The sequence below is a fragment of the Theobroma umbraticum genome, unplaced genomic scaffold (assembly GCF_002168275.2).
Source record: "Theobroma umbraticum cultivar Fairchild unplaced genomic scaffold, ASM216827v3 scaffold_302.0, whole genome shotgun sequence".
Classification (NCBI taxonomy): domain Eukaryota; kingdom Viridiplantae; phylum Streptophyta; class Magnoliopsida; order Malvales; family Malvaceae; genus Theobroma; species Theobroma umbraticum.
The window spans coordinates 379,377-396,982 of record NW_018397287.1 but is presented as its reverse complement, the minus strand read 5'-3'; the positions used below and the strand labels follow the sequence as shown (position 1 = coordinate 396,982).

The window sequence follows — 17,606 nt, the reverse complement described above, 5'->3', positions numbered from 1 at the left end:
GTGGTGTCCCACACTTCTTGCCATGTCAGATTCGGTCCTAAATCATTATTTCTTCGCATGTGTCTCCCTCCTCCCCCTCCTTTTTTTTTTTAATTCATAATTTTTTAACTATTATTTAAGTATAAATAACAATCTTATATCCCTTAAGGTTCACTTTATTAATTTGTCAATTTTATAATAAACAACTTTAGGTTTGAGTCTTCTATGTGACTCTGAATTATGATTCACATCCTCTCCTATAGTTTTAACTCAAAATTATGTTTATTTTTTAATATAAAATATCATATAATATGGATAACTATATATGCCTCTTTTTAACTAATAACAAATAATATTAAATTTATTTTTCATAAAAAAACACGAAAAGGAAAAAGTTGCAGTGGCATGTCAAATGTCAATTAAGGGTAGGGGTATGCATTTCCCTTTGATTTAACTTGAATCCCAATAAACTTTTGAGAAAGAAAATAGTTGGAACATAAAGAAGGCCCCATTGAGACTGTCTAGTTTCCCAATGAAGTCATAGTTAAATTTAAATGAGAGCCCTAATGGAGTAGTAAATTAAACTTTAAATCATGAAGAGAAAGAGTAAATTAGGCCTAAATTTAATAATAGTAAGGGAATAAAGCTATTTCTAACCAATGAAGTTGACTTCACTTTGGTGTGATCTCCTTGATTTGGGCATTCCTTATATGGGTTATAACTTATGATGGAATAATCCTTCCTTTTTTTTATTGCATTAATATGTCAAATGCTTCCTCAATGTTTATTAGTATTCGTTAGGGTTGTCAAACAAGTAAGGTATCCGGTAAAAACCTTATCAATAAGTAGGTACATGAACCCTATTATTACTGGGTTACTTTTTAAATTTTTCGCCCAAATCCTAATATCTTATTCACTACCCTTTAATCATCCGAACTTATCTAAATACTTGATTGTGCAAAACAAATTTATTAATCTTTTCATGACTATCTAATTACTCGAACACTATTCGATACTAATTATATTTCACTTCTATGCAATTCATTAATAATTAAATTTATAAAAGTAAATAAATATTAAAATTTAAAAATAATTATACTTATATAAATAAGATTGAAATATGTGTATATGGGTATTGGGTACAAATACCTGATAATACCTTGACATTAACATTATAGGATATTAGGTATCCAACGGATGATACCCATATCCTACCTAAACTTGAAACGGATAGTAAACTTGCTACCCATGTCCATTTAAAACTCGAAAGTAAGGTACATGTACCCTATATAATCGAGTCGAGTACCTGATCAATTGTCGTCCTTAATATTGGTTAAGTAATTATTTGAAGGTAAGGTTCTAATTACTATGGTTTGACTAAATACTCTTTTAACTTTAATAACTTTTCTCTAATCACTTCTCTTTACCTATGACATGATGATAATCCTTAAGCTCTATCCGTAACACAATTTTCAAATAAATTACAACTACATAAATATTTTCTACCATCACACTTGTAAATTCAATAAATCATAATAATTAAATCAAAATTATTACAAAAGTTGGGCATTTCAATGGTTAAAATCTAAGTTTTGACTCTCAAGATTTTAAATTCAAATTTCAATATAAACATGATCAAATTTAAAAAATCAGAGAGTATTAAAAACTTTAATGAATATAAAAAAAACTCAAAATTATTTTAATCGTCATATTAACTTATATAAAAGAAGTATTCAACTTATTTCTTTCCAAAAAAAAAAAGTGTAACAATATATTAACAACAATAGTAAATAATGCCTATATTGATAAAACAAAAGATGTGATGACATTGATGATATTCTTAATAATGTGTCATGTCTCATTCTCTCTTGTTAGGTTTAAAGTGATAGAGGGAATAATTATTTACCTTTTTGTGTGACCAAAAGCATCAATTTATTTAAATCATTAATGTGACTAAATTCAATCCACTTTTGTTTTAAATGAATAACATAATGTGACTAAATTAGTTTACAGTATGTGTTATTAATTTGGTACTAAATTCAAGTTGTCACGAATTTTACAATAGTAAAAAATAAGATGATTTTTAAGTTTATAAATAAAGATCTTTTTCTACTTATGAAATATATTTTTTAAATTAAAAACTTAAATCTGTAACAAATAGTATCAAAATAAACCTCAAAAGCCAAATAAATATGAACTTTTCTTTATCTAAATAATATATTTTTTAGATTAAAAACATGGACGATGAACCTAGTCGTAACACAAATAACTTGGAGCAAGCGATGGGCCCATGCATAACACGAGTAACCAGGCTTTTTGTATTAAAGAAGAAAGTAAAGTAAATGTAGTGAGATTAAATAGGTTCATGCCAACATAGAAAAAAAAAAAGAAGCAAAAAAAGTAGGGGGCGTGCTTAGAATTAATTAAGTGTTTGTTGTCTTTGAATGGGGTGAGTGTGACCCTTGCATCAAAAATGGGAGAAACATCCGGCATTTTACTAATTAATCCATAAAGTCCAAATCAAGAATATTATGTGGGACTTACAATTACTACCTTTTTCTAATTGCACTTTGAATTTGTTGACTTTATATTATGTCAATACCACACATTCATAAATATTTATCAAATCAATGCATTTTGGGACTAAATAACTAAATAATTTTTTTTTAATGTAATCATGCAATTACGTTGTAGACTGATCAGCTTTGAATTGTTGACTTTCATAATGACAACTTTTTTTCTCTTTTGGAAAAGTATACTGTCATTTGTTTTGTTTGCTTATCATATAATTAAAAATTATCTAAATACAATTTGAATATTTAGTTTAGAAGTAATTACATGTATCACTCACCTCAAAAATTTAGATTCGAATTTTATTTTTAAAATAAAAAATCATTATATATTCGTCTTTCTTACCATTGCCACATAAGTATGTTTTTTTTTTAAAATTTACTTGAATATAATATTTGAAAAACTTTTAAATTATTTAAAAAAATTCATTTAAGTCTTTATTATTCTACTATGTTCAATCATATTTTTGTATTTTTATTTTAAGGTAAATAATCCATTATAACTAATAATTGACTAATTATCATTAGTAAAATGACACTTATTATTTTATAGTCATATGACGTTGATATGAATGGTAAAAATATCAGATAACAATGTCATCACACCTTATTAATACACCACATCAAACATAAATACTCAATTGAATTAATAAAAGAATAAGGGTTTATTTGATTTTTTTAAATAATTTAATTTTTTTTAAATATTACACTTTAATAATTTTTTTCATGCAACATGAAAATTTTTATTAAATAGTTGCATATTTATGTGATAATATTTAATTACGTGTGATATCTTAATTTATCGAATCTTGACTTGAAAGAAAAGACTTATTAAAAATATTTTTTTGATACTAGGGAAAAACTTTTAAAAGGAAATGTATGAAACTAAAGCAAATTTAGGATTAAATTTGTGTATTTAGTGATGCATAGAATGCACTCTTACATGGCATTGAAGCATGGGTATATGTGAACATTTGAGCATTAATGAATCCCAAATTAATGAAGTGTAAGGTTAGTGACTTCATCATAATACTCATTGTCCCTTTTTCATATGTTTGACATTTTCATAAATCTTAATCATGGAGCATGGAAAACGATTCTTGCTTTTATTAGATTTCACTTGGAGACTTCCATTAATACAAATAATTATCTATCAAGTACAAATTTACAAATTATAATTTATACATAAAAAAGAACATTAATACCTTTTAGCATTTGCTCATTTACAAATCAAACTAATACTATATATATCAACTTTTTCTTTTGTTTTTTACTTGATAATCAAATCTTATGGAAATAAGAAAATAAATGCAAAAACAAAATGAAAAAAAAAATCATCTTATATATTGGCGACGGAGTTTTAGATTTCAACAACGGAGCTAAAGGATTGACAGCTGTTTTAATAAGATATATTGATAAAAATTAATAAATTAATCAATTATTAAATGAGCGCGGATCAATTTCTTAATCGTGTTGTGACATTTAAAAAATTTTCATTATTGTATAAAAAAATAATCTAAAAAATAACAATTAATAATAGCAACAGCAATCATACAAAATTTTAGTTTTCCTTTTGGCTTTAATAGTTATAACCTTCTTTTTTTCTATTTTAAAGGGGAAAAAAAAAAGCTCATAATACCCACACCAAGAAGCCAATAATTCAAAATAATGTAAGTTTGAAGCTTTGATTTCAACAACCAAAGTCTGAGTCTCTCAGTAAACTCTAGTACCATGGTGAGTACACTATATATTCTTTATGAGAATCCCTCTTTCTCCACAAGAATGATTGATCATTTGTGGTCTTGTGGGTGGGACTCAAGACTTCTGTCAATGGCCTAGAACAATACCAAACAAAATGCTATAATTCAAAGAGGGTTGCCAACTTGCATGCTATTTGTACACCATTTTCTGTTTTTTTATATTAATATATAAAATTAATTCCTTTGTTGGGTACCCATAATTTGTGAAAAATTTTCATTTTGCATAATGAATTATAATTTGTTTCTGAACCACGGGTAATAAATATTTAAATTGAAACCAAATGAGCAAAATGCATTCTCCCTCAATTCCAGTTGTTTAACACATATTTAACTCATCACAAACATTAAGTAAAAAGGTTATGACCATTAAAAAAAGGGATAGAAGAGAATTAGGGTAACGATGATAAATAATTTTTTTTTGTCAAGTGGAAAACACAGTAATGTAATTTTCTTTATTGATTGTAACGTGATTGCAATGTAATATTATATTATATTATTTTATTTATCAAAATCTTTAAAGTAATTTTTTCGTACACATTGCAAGAAATATGAGTAATTTTTCTCATACTAAAGCATTCAAAAATAGAAGGAAAATACAGTTTTGGAACTTCATGAAAAAGAATAAAAGAGTATCATCTTTTTATAGGTGTAAATTTTATTGTATTAACAGTAAGTGAATAAATTAAAATGTGGGAAATTAAAGGATAAATATTTGAAAACCCCATGGCTCATAGTCATGGCTGATATTTTGAGCACTGAAATTCAGATATTTTTGTTTTGTGCTCTTCCACGTAGGGCAAATGGAAGCCTTTTTCTTCCATGGTGCATCCCCAGGGCAGAGCCAATTGTGGGAAACCAAAATTGTTTTTTGATTTTTTTTTCAATTAGAAAACACCAAACAGTCACTGTCCTCAGACATTTATGGAGGGGACCCTCCCAGAGGAAAAAGGCCGACGCCTTTTTGTGAATTGTGAGAGGATGGAGGAAAATTGGTCTAATTCATGGGTCTTTACACGTGTTCAACTCTTTTGTCCTAATCCCTCCCCTTTGTTTTGTGTTTTCTTTTGGACTTTGGGGATGAGGTTACATTTCACTGCTCTTGTTCAATTTTTTTAATTAAGTTTTATTTTAAATTAAATAATTTTTTATAATTAATAATTTATTAATTTATTTTAATAAATAAATTTTTATTTATCATTTTAGGTCAACGTGACGTTAATGTTGTATAATGATATGTTATAATAGATTATAGCATGACATGTTGATATGATATAATATTATGGTCATATGATATTTTTACTTTTCACATACTATAATAAATTTGATTGAGGATAATATATTTAAAGTGTAAAATTAAAAATATTTTTAAAAATATTTTTTTAATATTTTTATAAATTTGATTGTATTATATAAATTTTTAGTAGCATTATGAATAAAATGTAACTATAGAGATTGTATCCATTAATAAAGATTGCACATTTTCATACTGTTGCTAAATATTAAAAAAATAAAATTAAATGTTTAAATAACTACATTTTTTTTAGAATTTCATTATACAAAAAAATATGTTGTCTAACAAAATGTAATTAAAATCCAATTTTCTTATAGTGACATTAGCACCACATGAGTGTAAAAATGATAAGCGGTTGTTTTGATGAATGATAATTAGTTCATTATTAATCATAAAAATTTATTTGATTAAACATAAAAATAGATAAACACAATAAAAAAAATTTATTTAAATTTTTTAAATAATTTAAAATTTTTTTCAAAAATTATAACTAGTAATAATTAATATTTTGTAAAATAAAGTCAATCACATAGGGAGGCAAATTAAGCCATTTCACAATATGTAAGACAAGTGCGTACATGTAAGATTTAGTAGCTAGAATGGAGTCGTTGTGATCTTGTTTGGAAATACTACAAGTCCAATTTATTATGGAATTATTGTATTAAAGCTTTCTGACAAAACAGACATTAATGATGCGTTTAGAGGAGATTACAGACAAAGGAAATTTGCTTTTTCTCTTGTCCACCATGGAAATTAAACTATTCCCACAAAATAATATATCATGGGCATGGGATTAGGCCCCACGCCATTCATGATATTCCATGCGACTTCCTTTTTTAACGAAGGGATAAGCTTAGGTACGATGAAACTGCCCCTAACTTTGCATTCTGTAGCTCCTTTGCCTTCATCAGGTTCATCAGGTCACCCAAGCTTCTAGCATCAAATTCTTAGAAAATTCCACCAGTTTTCTGGATTTAATACAATTTAATGTTTAAATTAAAGGATTCAGTAGGCTTGGCCCAATAATCCATGGGCTGGAAGCTTTTATTTATTTATTTTTTGGTGTCAGTCCCGAAGCTCAGGTAGAAGGGACTCAGGATTCAGACGGATTGAACCCACCTCGGTTAATTGGTTGAGTCACCAATATTTGTTGGCTAAGAGTTGGGTTAAGGATTAAAATTTGAATATTAAGACCTAAAAATTTGGAGAAATGTTAAAAAGTTGGAAAAAGTATCTTGAATATTATTTATGTCTATATTTTCACTTTAAGGTTCGGATCATTTAGTAAATTCCAAATATATAAAATGATTATCTTTTTTATACTTAGATCAAGACATAATTTGAAATGTCAAGTGAGGATATTTTGTTGATCATTGCCATCATTTTTCCCTTTCCATATCAATTGCATGGGCTTAGACTACAAATGCAAATTGAAGGAATTTTTCTCCTTGCTTTTGTCGATGAACCAAGTTACCTGATGTATTTATGGCCATTAATACGAGAAATTCGACTTAAGTTTTTTTTTAATTAGAAAAAAAACTTAATTTTTACTTTTTAAATAAAAATCATGCATCAATTAATAAACTAAATATTTAGATACGAATTCAACCTAAACTTACTTCCAAGTAGCTTATGTTTTCACAGAGGTTTTGGATATATGGGAATGTGGTTGTCGGTGATGGCACTGAATGCCATAGGATTGATTGCCATAAGGGGTGAAGTGTAATAGGAATCTATCCCTCTCTAAAATTTTAAAAAAATTTTATATATTTTTTCTCTTAATACTTTTTAAAATAATATTTTATTTAATAATTAATATAAAATAAAATTTTTAGTTATTATGTATTTTTCTATCCTCTTCTTCTTTCTATTATTATTATTATTATTAATTTTCATTTTCATTCTTTCTGTTTATATATTCATAGTTTTTATAGATTTTTTTAAAATTTCTATGAACCACCAACTATGTTCTTTTTCTTTTTTTTTTGTTATGTACCTTCTATATTTTATTTGTTATATTTTTTCTGTTATATAGATTTTATTTTTTATGATTGTAATCCTTAAAAATTAAAAAAATTATTATGTAATTTTTAAATATAAGTTATACTGTTGCACTGTTGACTGTTGCTTAAAATTTCATCAATGTATCATTTTTTTATTAAACGTGATTGATAGATTAATTTTTCTTGTCTGAGCTCTTTCGATTTCTATCACAACTACAGAAAGAATCTTTTCAACAATGAAAATTATAAAAATAAGAGTTTGGAACAAAATGGATAATGAGTTTTTTACAAATAATTTAGTTATTTATATTAAAAAAGATATTATTAGTCTTTTTAGTATAAAGTTTTTTTTAAGAATTGTATTGAATTAATAATTGACGAATTAGAATTCAGAAAATATCGTTAAGTATAACTTTTTGTAAAAATTATTGTAAGTTTTTTTTATTTCTTTTGATTTACTTGTTATATAAAATTGTTATCTATTATAAATCTTTTAATTGTTAGTTAAGTTCAGCATAATAGTTTCAAAAATTATAACTTTTATTTCTCTTTATCCTTGACCCCCTCAACAAAATTTAGCTAACTTCGCCCTTGGTTGCCATCTTCCCTGTAACGTAGATGGAAGGTATAAGCAGAGTCCCATTTTCTCCCCACTAAAGCTTCAAGGACCCTTACCCAACTAGTTTTGTTATCTTTTAAGAAATGCCACAACATCACAAAGTCTGACCTTGGCCATCTTCTTTTTGTACTAAGAGTTGAACCATGCATACCATTGAGCAATTTAATTGAAGGACCCATGATATTGGATCACTTGAAGGGAAAGCTGCAAAACATAATTTATAGACAATGGCACTAGCTTCAGGAGTGGAATTAGTTAACTTTTAGTGAGAGTTAAAGACAAAAGGAAATAAGAGTTAAAAATTTTTGAGAGGGCCATTAAGAGAAAATATATATAATATATACAATATTTTAAAAATTTGTGGCCCTCTATAATTACACAAGGCTCCACCTTTGGTTAGCTTAAATAGTATAACTAATCTAAGAGATGGGTGAATTAGATTTCTAAAATTGTTTATCACAAAATAGATTTTCAAGGGAGATATACCAAAAATCAAGTTGGCTGCAATTTAATAGATATTCAATTGAAAGTAAATGAAATAAAAATTTTGAGTGTAAAATAAAGAGAATTGCACATCCTTTCTCTTGGTGCTTATGCCTTTATTAACTTGCCAATGAGTTCAATTGATTTTTAATTAGTACAAATACCATTTTAAGGTTTAGATATATCTTTAGGGTTTAGATAAAATTTATAATCAATACTTTTTGAACTTTAAGATATAATTTTCATATTTTTAAAGGATTGAAGTGTTTGACTAGATATATAAATAAAGAGACCTCCAATAGTAAGTATAAATTAGTAAAAAGAAAATATCAAAATGAGTAAAAAGAGTAGGAATGGAAACTCGAATAGATTTAAAATCACTTGAAGGCTTTGAAAGATTGAAAGAATGAATTAAATGCTTCTTTTCAACTTGTTTCTTGTCTTTATTCTTGGTTCCTCTTCATAAATGGGTTGAAGATGATAGATCCATTTATACCTAGGAAGATTGTTTGAGCCATTGGGAGGCATATAATGTCTAAAAGAGCCATTGGTTTGTTGATATTTTGACCTTTACATTGTCAACGGCTACTTTGAGATCGATCCCAATATTAGAGGATCGATCTTACCTTCATTCTTGCTTGAAATTCAAGTTTCTATGAGTGGGGATCATTTCTCAAAAGGTGAGATCGATCCTTAGCAGGAGGTTGACAAATTTTTAACTTTGATCTAGAATGGGATCGATCCTATAGTTAGATTAATCAATTTTATGTTTTGAAATGACAAAAAAAAAAACCAAAATTCATTCAAGTTATAGAGCATCAAAGCTCTCACATCCCCAATCAATGTCAAGTGAGTTTGAAAAAGAAGAGATATAAACAAGTCTTTGAAAAATGCATTCTAGTCCAAATTTATTGATACATGTTCTTTATGTATCGATACATTTAAATAAATATTGATAGATTTCAAAATTTATTGATATATGTTCTTTAGCAGAGTCAAAATTCAAAAGTCAAACTCAATTCATCGTTTCACTATCAAATGTATCGATAGAATTAAGATAGAATGATTATTAACTTAAAAGTATTGATACATCTCACCAATGAATCGATGCATTTTCAATAAAAATGCTCACTATCTCAAAAGTATCGATACATTGGTAAATGTATTGACACATTTTAAGTAGAATGTTAAGATTCCTACAAGCAAGTTCAAATGTATCTATACATGCACAAATGTATTGACATATCTCAATGGGAATTCAAAAATAAAAGGGGATGTATCGATACATTCACTTATGTATCGATACAATATGATTATTGGAACCTTAAATGAAGAGAAGAATAACTATTTTCAAAATAAATGCATCCCCAATTACCTTTGAAGCTTTAATAACTATAAATATAAGCTTCTTCAGCATTTATGAAAGTTAGAAGATTTGAAAACACAACTCAAGAAAGAAGAATTAGCCAAAACACATTGTACTCTTCTTAAATTCTAAAGGTCTTCTAGTCAAGCATTTATTGAACTCTCATCTTTTTATTTAAACATTGTACCAAATTCTCTATTCAGCCTTTAAGATGCACATTAGTTGCACTTATATTCCTCTTATCGTAGTTGCTTAAGTGGTTATACCTTAACCAATAGAAAAGGTAGAGTGGTTGTCCTTTAACCATAAAAAGGCATTGTATGAAAACATTATATTGGATCTACAAAAGGCATTGTATTGAACTTTGATCAAATAGTAGATTTTAAACTCCTTAGTGAATATAAGGGAAAGGACGTAGGCAAAGAAACCGAACCTCTATAAATACTTGTGTTGAATTTTTTACTCTTACTTTTATTAGATATTTAAATTTCTTCCACTAATTAAGAAGTCAACTAGTTTGTTCAGCTTCAAATTGAGCATTCAAATTAAAAAGGAAATTTTACGTTCTTGAAAATTAAAGAATTTTTCAAAATTTTCAAAACAATCCAATTGAACCCTCTTTTGGATTTATCCATATTGAGCTTATTAACAAAACACCTTAAACCTAGGAATCAATTATTGTAGCTTTTTAAGATTTATTATTAACCTTATCTTCTACTTTGAACCATTCATTTTAAAATACTTCTGATACTTTAAAAATGTTTTCTTTATTTTAGAATGACCTTAAATACTTGATATATACATGAATTGAATTTCATAAAGTATTTTAAGGTTTTGAATATTTCTTGAGCTTAAAAGAAATCGTTTAAGGAATTTCGAAAATAAAAAATTTAAAATAGAATTTATTAGAGTGATTTTGATCATAATTTTTAACATTTCAAACTAAGAATATATTTAAAGTTAAGAACCTTTTACATTTCGATATGACAAAATTTTTAAGAGACATAATATCGAAAAAAACCCTTAAACTATTCAAAAAAAATTCAAATAAGTCATTATTCTTTTGTTGTGTCTAGTCAAGTCTTTATAGTTTTATTTTGAACCAAATAAGCCTCTATAATTAATACTTGACTAACTATTATAAATTAAAATATCACTTGTCATTTTATGTCACGTAGTATATTAACATATTTTAATTGATGATAATGTGGTATGCTAAAGTGACATGATGACATGACCATATGATTTTTTTTTTCATATTAACGCCACATCAACATCATGTGTGTCTAAAAATGATAAGTGGTATTTTGACTAATGACAATTAATAATTTATTAGCCATAAGAGCCTATTTGATTCAAAATAAAAGTACACGGATTTAACTAAACGTAATGGAAAGATAAAGATTTATTTCATTTTTTTTGAATAGTTTAAGGGTTTTTTGAAACATTATGTCTTTTTGGGAGAAATTTGCTTACTGAAAATTTCTTTAATCTTTTCAATAGAATTGAAAAAAAAAGAAGCTCTCCTTAAATTTAATTATGAATATATTGTGAAGTGCTAATCTTTAAAAAACAATGAGGAGAGTTTAAAATATTTTGAAAAGTTTGAAAAGCTCCTCCTCAAAGGGTTTCAAGGTTAAAAGATTTAAAAAATGTGTCAAGTTAAGCTACTAGATCAAATTTGTACAAATTTTCCTTTTCAAGAATTCTATCTCTTTGGGTCACAGCAAAAAGGAAAGCAACATGAAAGCATAATAAGGAAAGGACCAGCGTGATCATGTTAAAAATTATGAAGAAAGAGAGTTCGAGGTTTAAGCTTGATCTAAAGATGGAAGGATCGATTTAAAATATAATAAAAAATATAACTCTCCTTTTTTATATGGAAAACATGATAACTAAAAATCTTTTAAATAATTCCCCTTAAGAAATTATAACGCAAAAGTGAAAGTGAATAGCATTCAAGTGGATGTCCAACATAGTCACCCAAATTCATATGTTCAAGGGTCATTTATAATAATTACCAAACCATCATCAAGCAAACACAAACACTATTGCAAGGAATAATTGGGCATTCTCCATTTTTGTAATCATTCAAGCAAATATCAACTTAAGGAGAGATTTTCATTTAAAACTATGCACAAAACTCATCAATTTAAATATACATCCATTATCAATCACATCGTCGCAAAATATGAAAGTTTAAATACAAAAGATCATATCCCAGCCATTTTTTTTTGTAAAAAAAAAATTAATTAGGTGAGAAACAAATGTAAAGGGTCTCTTTATGAGCATGGGGTTTATAGTGTTGCTGTATGCCTTGCAAGCTAATTGGTTGGTTGTACAAAGATGCATCTTATATTGAAGCATTTACTATTTATAAAAGGTATTTGTTTTATTTCTAAAAGACCTATAAATGTTGCTTAGTTGAAATAAAGGCTATGAAATGTTATATGCTTTGCATCCCATCAAAGTATTATTTCTAAATTGTTGCTAATCAAAGTTTTATTAAGAAAAATGGATATTAATAAAACATAGAGGCCAACACATAATTATGTTTCTGGCATATCAATGAAGTAAACCATCTCATAAATTGAAACATGAGAATATTTAAATTAACATATAAATACTTGTTAAGAACAAGTTCATTGAACATAATTCTTAATAAAAATATCGTATAATGCTGAAAATCTCTAAACGGCTTTAAAAGAATTACAAAAGATCCTTAGAACAAACTCAGCACAATCAAGAAGTAAACAATCATAAGTACATAAATTGACACTTTGACTGTTATAAGCAACATCATCACAATAAAAAATCCAACCATAAAACTTTTCATGGCATTAATATTATCTCACCATCAGTATGGATTTAACAATCTATAAAATGAGCCCATAAAAGCCATTTTATAGTTAAGATAAACAACAACTGGTAATTCCTCTACCTATGGTTTTTTTTTTAAAGGCATTTTTTTATAGCAATTGCGCGGGCTTTGACTTGGGTATTATATTTATTAAGATGGTTCTTAGACAGATCTGAAATCTCAGTATTTGGTATTTGTTTGGCTAATACCTCATTTAAGCCTTTAAATAAATGATTAGGTGACAAAGACAAGCAGAGAGCTTCCACGAATTAATTATGTGTCATATCTGACATCCCTCCCTGCAGTAGGTAGCACACCTGTCCAGCCTCTTTAATAATATTAATTACCACATACAACATTTTCTTTTTTAATACACCTCATACACATTTCATTTACCTTCCTACCCTTCACAATTTAATTTTGCTTTGCTAATTACGAATTTTCTAGGTTTAGAATATCAATTTTTGTGTCAGAGTAGTTAGGATATACATATAAATATGGTATTAGGTTTCAACCATAATGCCTCTTTGTATTATAAATAAGAAAATCATATTTGAATGAACTTATTTTCATTGCATATTTTGATTTTTTTCAACGTAAACATTGGATTATAATGTAATTTTCTTTTATTAGCAATTGCTATACCCTTCAAAAAACAAAAAGGTAGAAGACAAAGATATGCTTAAAATATAGAAAAACAAAGGCGAATGGGCTGTTAATCAATGGGTCTGATACTGTGTTTCAAAGAATTGAGGGAAGAAAACTTTCAGCAAGACTTTTAAAGATTAAGAAAAACAGAGCATAAGGTTTCCTGATATATAAAACTTTTACAAAAACATAATATAAATATAAATAAACATATGTAAAACATAACATAAATGAGAAGGTTTGGGAGTTGGGATTACTAATTTTCAAACGTAATTAGATATTACTTATCCCTCATTAAATAAGATTCATCAAAACCAAGTCATTAAAATTGTTCCATGTATAATTATATGTGTGTGTGTGTGTGTGTGTGTGAGAGAGAGAGAGAGAGAGAGAGAGAGAATTCGAACTTTAAGTTTTAATTATCTTTAAGCATATAAGGATAATAATCAATGTCGATACTACTATCTTTCAACGATTTGAACTATATATAGTTAAATTAGTAATGATCAAAAGATTGTGTGCTTCTTCATATAGTGAAGTTACATATTATTAATGGATGACTAAGTCACCCCTCCAAGTTCAATTTCATGTCATAAAATAAAGTTTTATGAGTTTGCTTATGTCAATGAGTAGGGTACTTATTATTTTTTAACTACTTTAATTTGAATTTTATTATTTTATAAGGTATCTAAATCCTATAATTACTGAATTAAATTTTAAATTACTACTTGAATCCTTATCCTAATATGTTAGACATTACTTGTTGAATACTCGTACTTGTTTAACATGCGATTAAAATAAATTTAAACTAACTTTTTATGTATATTATAAATAAAAATTAAATTAATATTTTAAAATTAATTCATAAAAGAATTAAAATTGAAAATTATATTTAAAAAAATTAATAAATTTTAATAAATATTATATTAATTATAAAAAATTTATAAATAAAAAATAATATATATAAAATTAAAATTGAATATTAAAAGTTATTATTTATAATTGAGTTTGGATAATGGGTATTTAAGCCACTGCCTGAGTTCGTGACAGGGAGTAGTTTCACTATTAGAATCTTACTCGAACTTGATTATAAGAATACCTTAATCTATCGTTTTTTTTTTCGAAAGTAAGTAAAATTTCATTTCATGAAGAATTTCACAAAAATCACCTAATTGTCTTACTTAATTGAGTTTGATGATATAAGATACCTGATTGTAAGGTATCCATTAATATCTCTAGCAATAAACAAGTTTTTAATTGCGAAAGCTTATGGGATGTATTAAATAATCCAAATACCAATAGAAACAGTTAAAATATGGATTTTGTTTTGATCAGTATGGTTTATAACTCAACGTGAATTTGATAAAAAGACGAAGCAATTAGGGGATACTTTTGTACTTTCGTCACTCAACGGTTAAAGAGTTTAAAGCACTGCTGACCAGCAGACCACCGAATCCAGCATTTAAGAGGGCTAATAAAAACGAGGAATAGTAGAAGGAAGAAGAAGGTAGCTTAGAGAGGAAACAATGGAAGATGCTTCATCAACTAGGGAGGTGACAGCGCAAGCAACTCCTGGTTACTACCCTTGGTCTTTTAATGAAGTTATAAGGGCTATTCTTAGGTGTTTGGGACTTGAAAACGAATTCCATCAAGACCCTTCAAGTCCAAAGAAAGAAGATGATGGTACAGTAAATGGTAATACTCAAGCTGGTTGCCTGGAGTCCCCTATGGTTTCCCTTGAAGCAGGTGCAGATCCAACTTCAACAACAGACCAGTCAGATCCTCCAAGCACAGTGACAGACGACCCACCAGCTGATCCTCCTTCCACCACAGTAAGCTTGCTGACTTCATTATTTTGTATGTTCATAGCTTTATGCATGCATTCTTGAGAAGCATGGTTCAATTCTATGCAGGAAGACGACCCGGGTCTCGTAATTTCTCTTTCTGCTCCAACAAGGCCAGGGACAAGTAGTGGCAGTGGTCCTCAGATAAATTAACTTGTGCTCTCATGATCACACTGAGTTGTGGGCAAACCAAACTTGGCAACAATATTGAAGAGAGGTTATCAAGGTCCTTGACTCTTCTTTTCATCTCTCTCTTTTTTTTTTTTTCTTTATGGTTTTTTCTGTGTGCTTTTGTGTGGTTTGAAGGGAGATTGAGAGTTGCAACTTGCAACAGTAGTGCAAGCATAGAGTTGATTTCAGTATGTGATTATGAATGATTTGTTAATAAATCTTAACCCATGTTTTAATTTTAAAGAGTATATTAATTCCAGTAACATGCGGATATTGCGCTTAGGAATTTGGAGTTTGAGGCTTTGTAATTTAGATTTAAATTCCACAAGGTTTGAGAGTACTGCTCTTCATTTATGCCAGCAGCAATCAATGTTTTCGAATGAAATGTTAATTCATTATGTCATTGTTGGACTGTACATGTATTAATTGTTTCTTTATGAGAAGAAAGCCCAGGCTACTGCCTTCAGCTAGCAATAATACATCGTACAATTTAAGAAACTCACCTGGTCAAGACTTCTTGGGAGAATTTGTTTTCGATTTTAAAAGTAATCAGGTAGCTGTGTCCAAGCTGCAAGGTGCCTGCAAGCCATTCTAAACATAATATGAAATGCCTGAAAATTCATTGATTTAATTAAATCATTAATGGCACCAATCCCAAGTTAGTAACAAATAGGGTAAGTCTTAGGATTTATAAATAAAGATATAAGAATTTATCTAATTCTCACTTATATGGATGACCTTCATAAATATAAGGGTCGAGGTCACTTCTTTATAGATGATAATAAATTCAAATAAAAATAATTTTTTTTTATATAAATGAAAGAGATTGTACAACGAAAACATTATATAATTGGATGGAATAAAATGTCATGAATTTTACATTAATAAGATTTTGTGAGCCCATGATATATATGTTTATATAGTTATTACGTAGATTTTGTAGAGCAGAATAGAAAGGTTGCCGTGCCACCAAGTAGTCTGTATTCAGTTAACACTAAACAGAGGGCATATAAATTTATATATCTTAGAACTTCTGTATACTAGGATTGCAAATGCTTTGGACAGGTGATTTGAAAGTGAAATCCCAATTTGAGAATCCAGATAAAAGGACAAAAAGAACTAAAAAAAATAAACAAGAAAGAAGCAAGCAATATCTGCTAGTTTCATAAGTTTTGATGGAACCATGCACAGGTAAAATGCCAGCCATCGCCATAAAACGGAGATGACACACGATCACTATACATATATATATATATATATATATATATATTTAGAGAGAGAGAGAATCACTCGAAAGTTCCCTATCCATTAAAAATGGAAGCAGGTACAATAAAGCAGGCAGAGTTCAACAGATTCATTCATCTTCCTTGCGAGTTTCAACACACCAAAAGATAAAACAAAAGAAAAAAAAAAAAGAACTTGTACGGTTCCTATAGTTATAAGCTTATTTACACTCCCAAGAAAATTATTCGTGCAAGTACAGGAGTCCAATGTCCTTAGTTATTGGCCTTTTCTAGGTAACACTTTCAGCATATACTCTTCTATTTGTTCTTATATTGGTGAGAATCAAATCAGCTGTTACAAAACGAAAAGCAGAACTTATCTTGAATAGATAAACGAATAGACTGTTGGGCGTTTGATGGCATTTATCCAACCTCTTTTTTAACCAATTATTTCAAAGTTTAATGTCATCGGAAAAACGAATACTTAAGTTCAAATTTATTTGTTTTATATATATATGGAGTTAGATTTAGGGGTGTGAAGCTTTTATGAAGACTATATTACTTTTTTTTTAAATTTTCAATCAAATTTCAATTATGCTATATATTATATTATTATTTTTTAATTACTAATAGTGTACTTATTCTACAATAAATTCATAACAAAGCAACCTTTCAGGAAAATGTTTAGAATCTTAAAAATTAGTAGATTATAATTGGGCAAAATATAATTAGTTTAGCATTGTAAAAAATTGGGTAGAATATTTATTTATCTAGAATAAATTGTAGATG

General features: G+C 27.7%; 1 protein-coding gene across 2 annotated transcripts; it reads left to right on the top strand.

Moving 5' to 3' along the window:
• Positions 1 to 15,061: 15,061 nt before the first annotated feature.
• LOC110428583 (uncharacterized) lies at positions 15,062 to 15,948 on the top strand. 2 transcript variants are annotated; one of them, XM_021444450.1, is made up of 2 exons: positions 15,062 to 15,411; positions 15,497 to 15,948. In XM_021444450.1, the coding sequence occupies exons 1-2, from the start codon at positions 15,106 to 15,108 to the stop codon at positions 15,512 to 15,514; spliced, it is 324 nt and encodes a 107-aa protein (XP_021300125.1). In that variant the 5' UTR covers positions 15,062 to 15,105; the 3' UTR covers positions 15,515 to 15,948. The 2 variants fall into 2 exon arrangements, with proteins under 2 accessions (XP_021300125.1, XP_021300124.1); XM_021444449.1 differs by having other exon boundaries at positions 15,493 to 15,948.
• Positions 15,949 to 17,606: the final 1,658 nt, after the last annotated feature.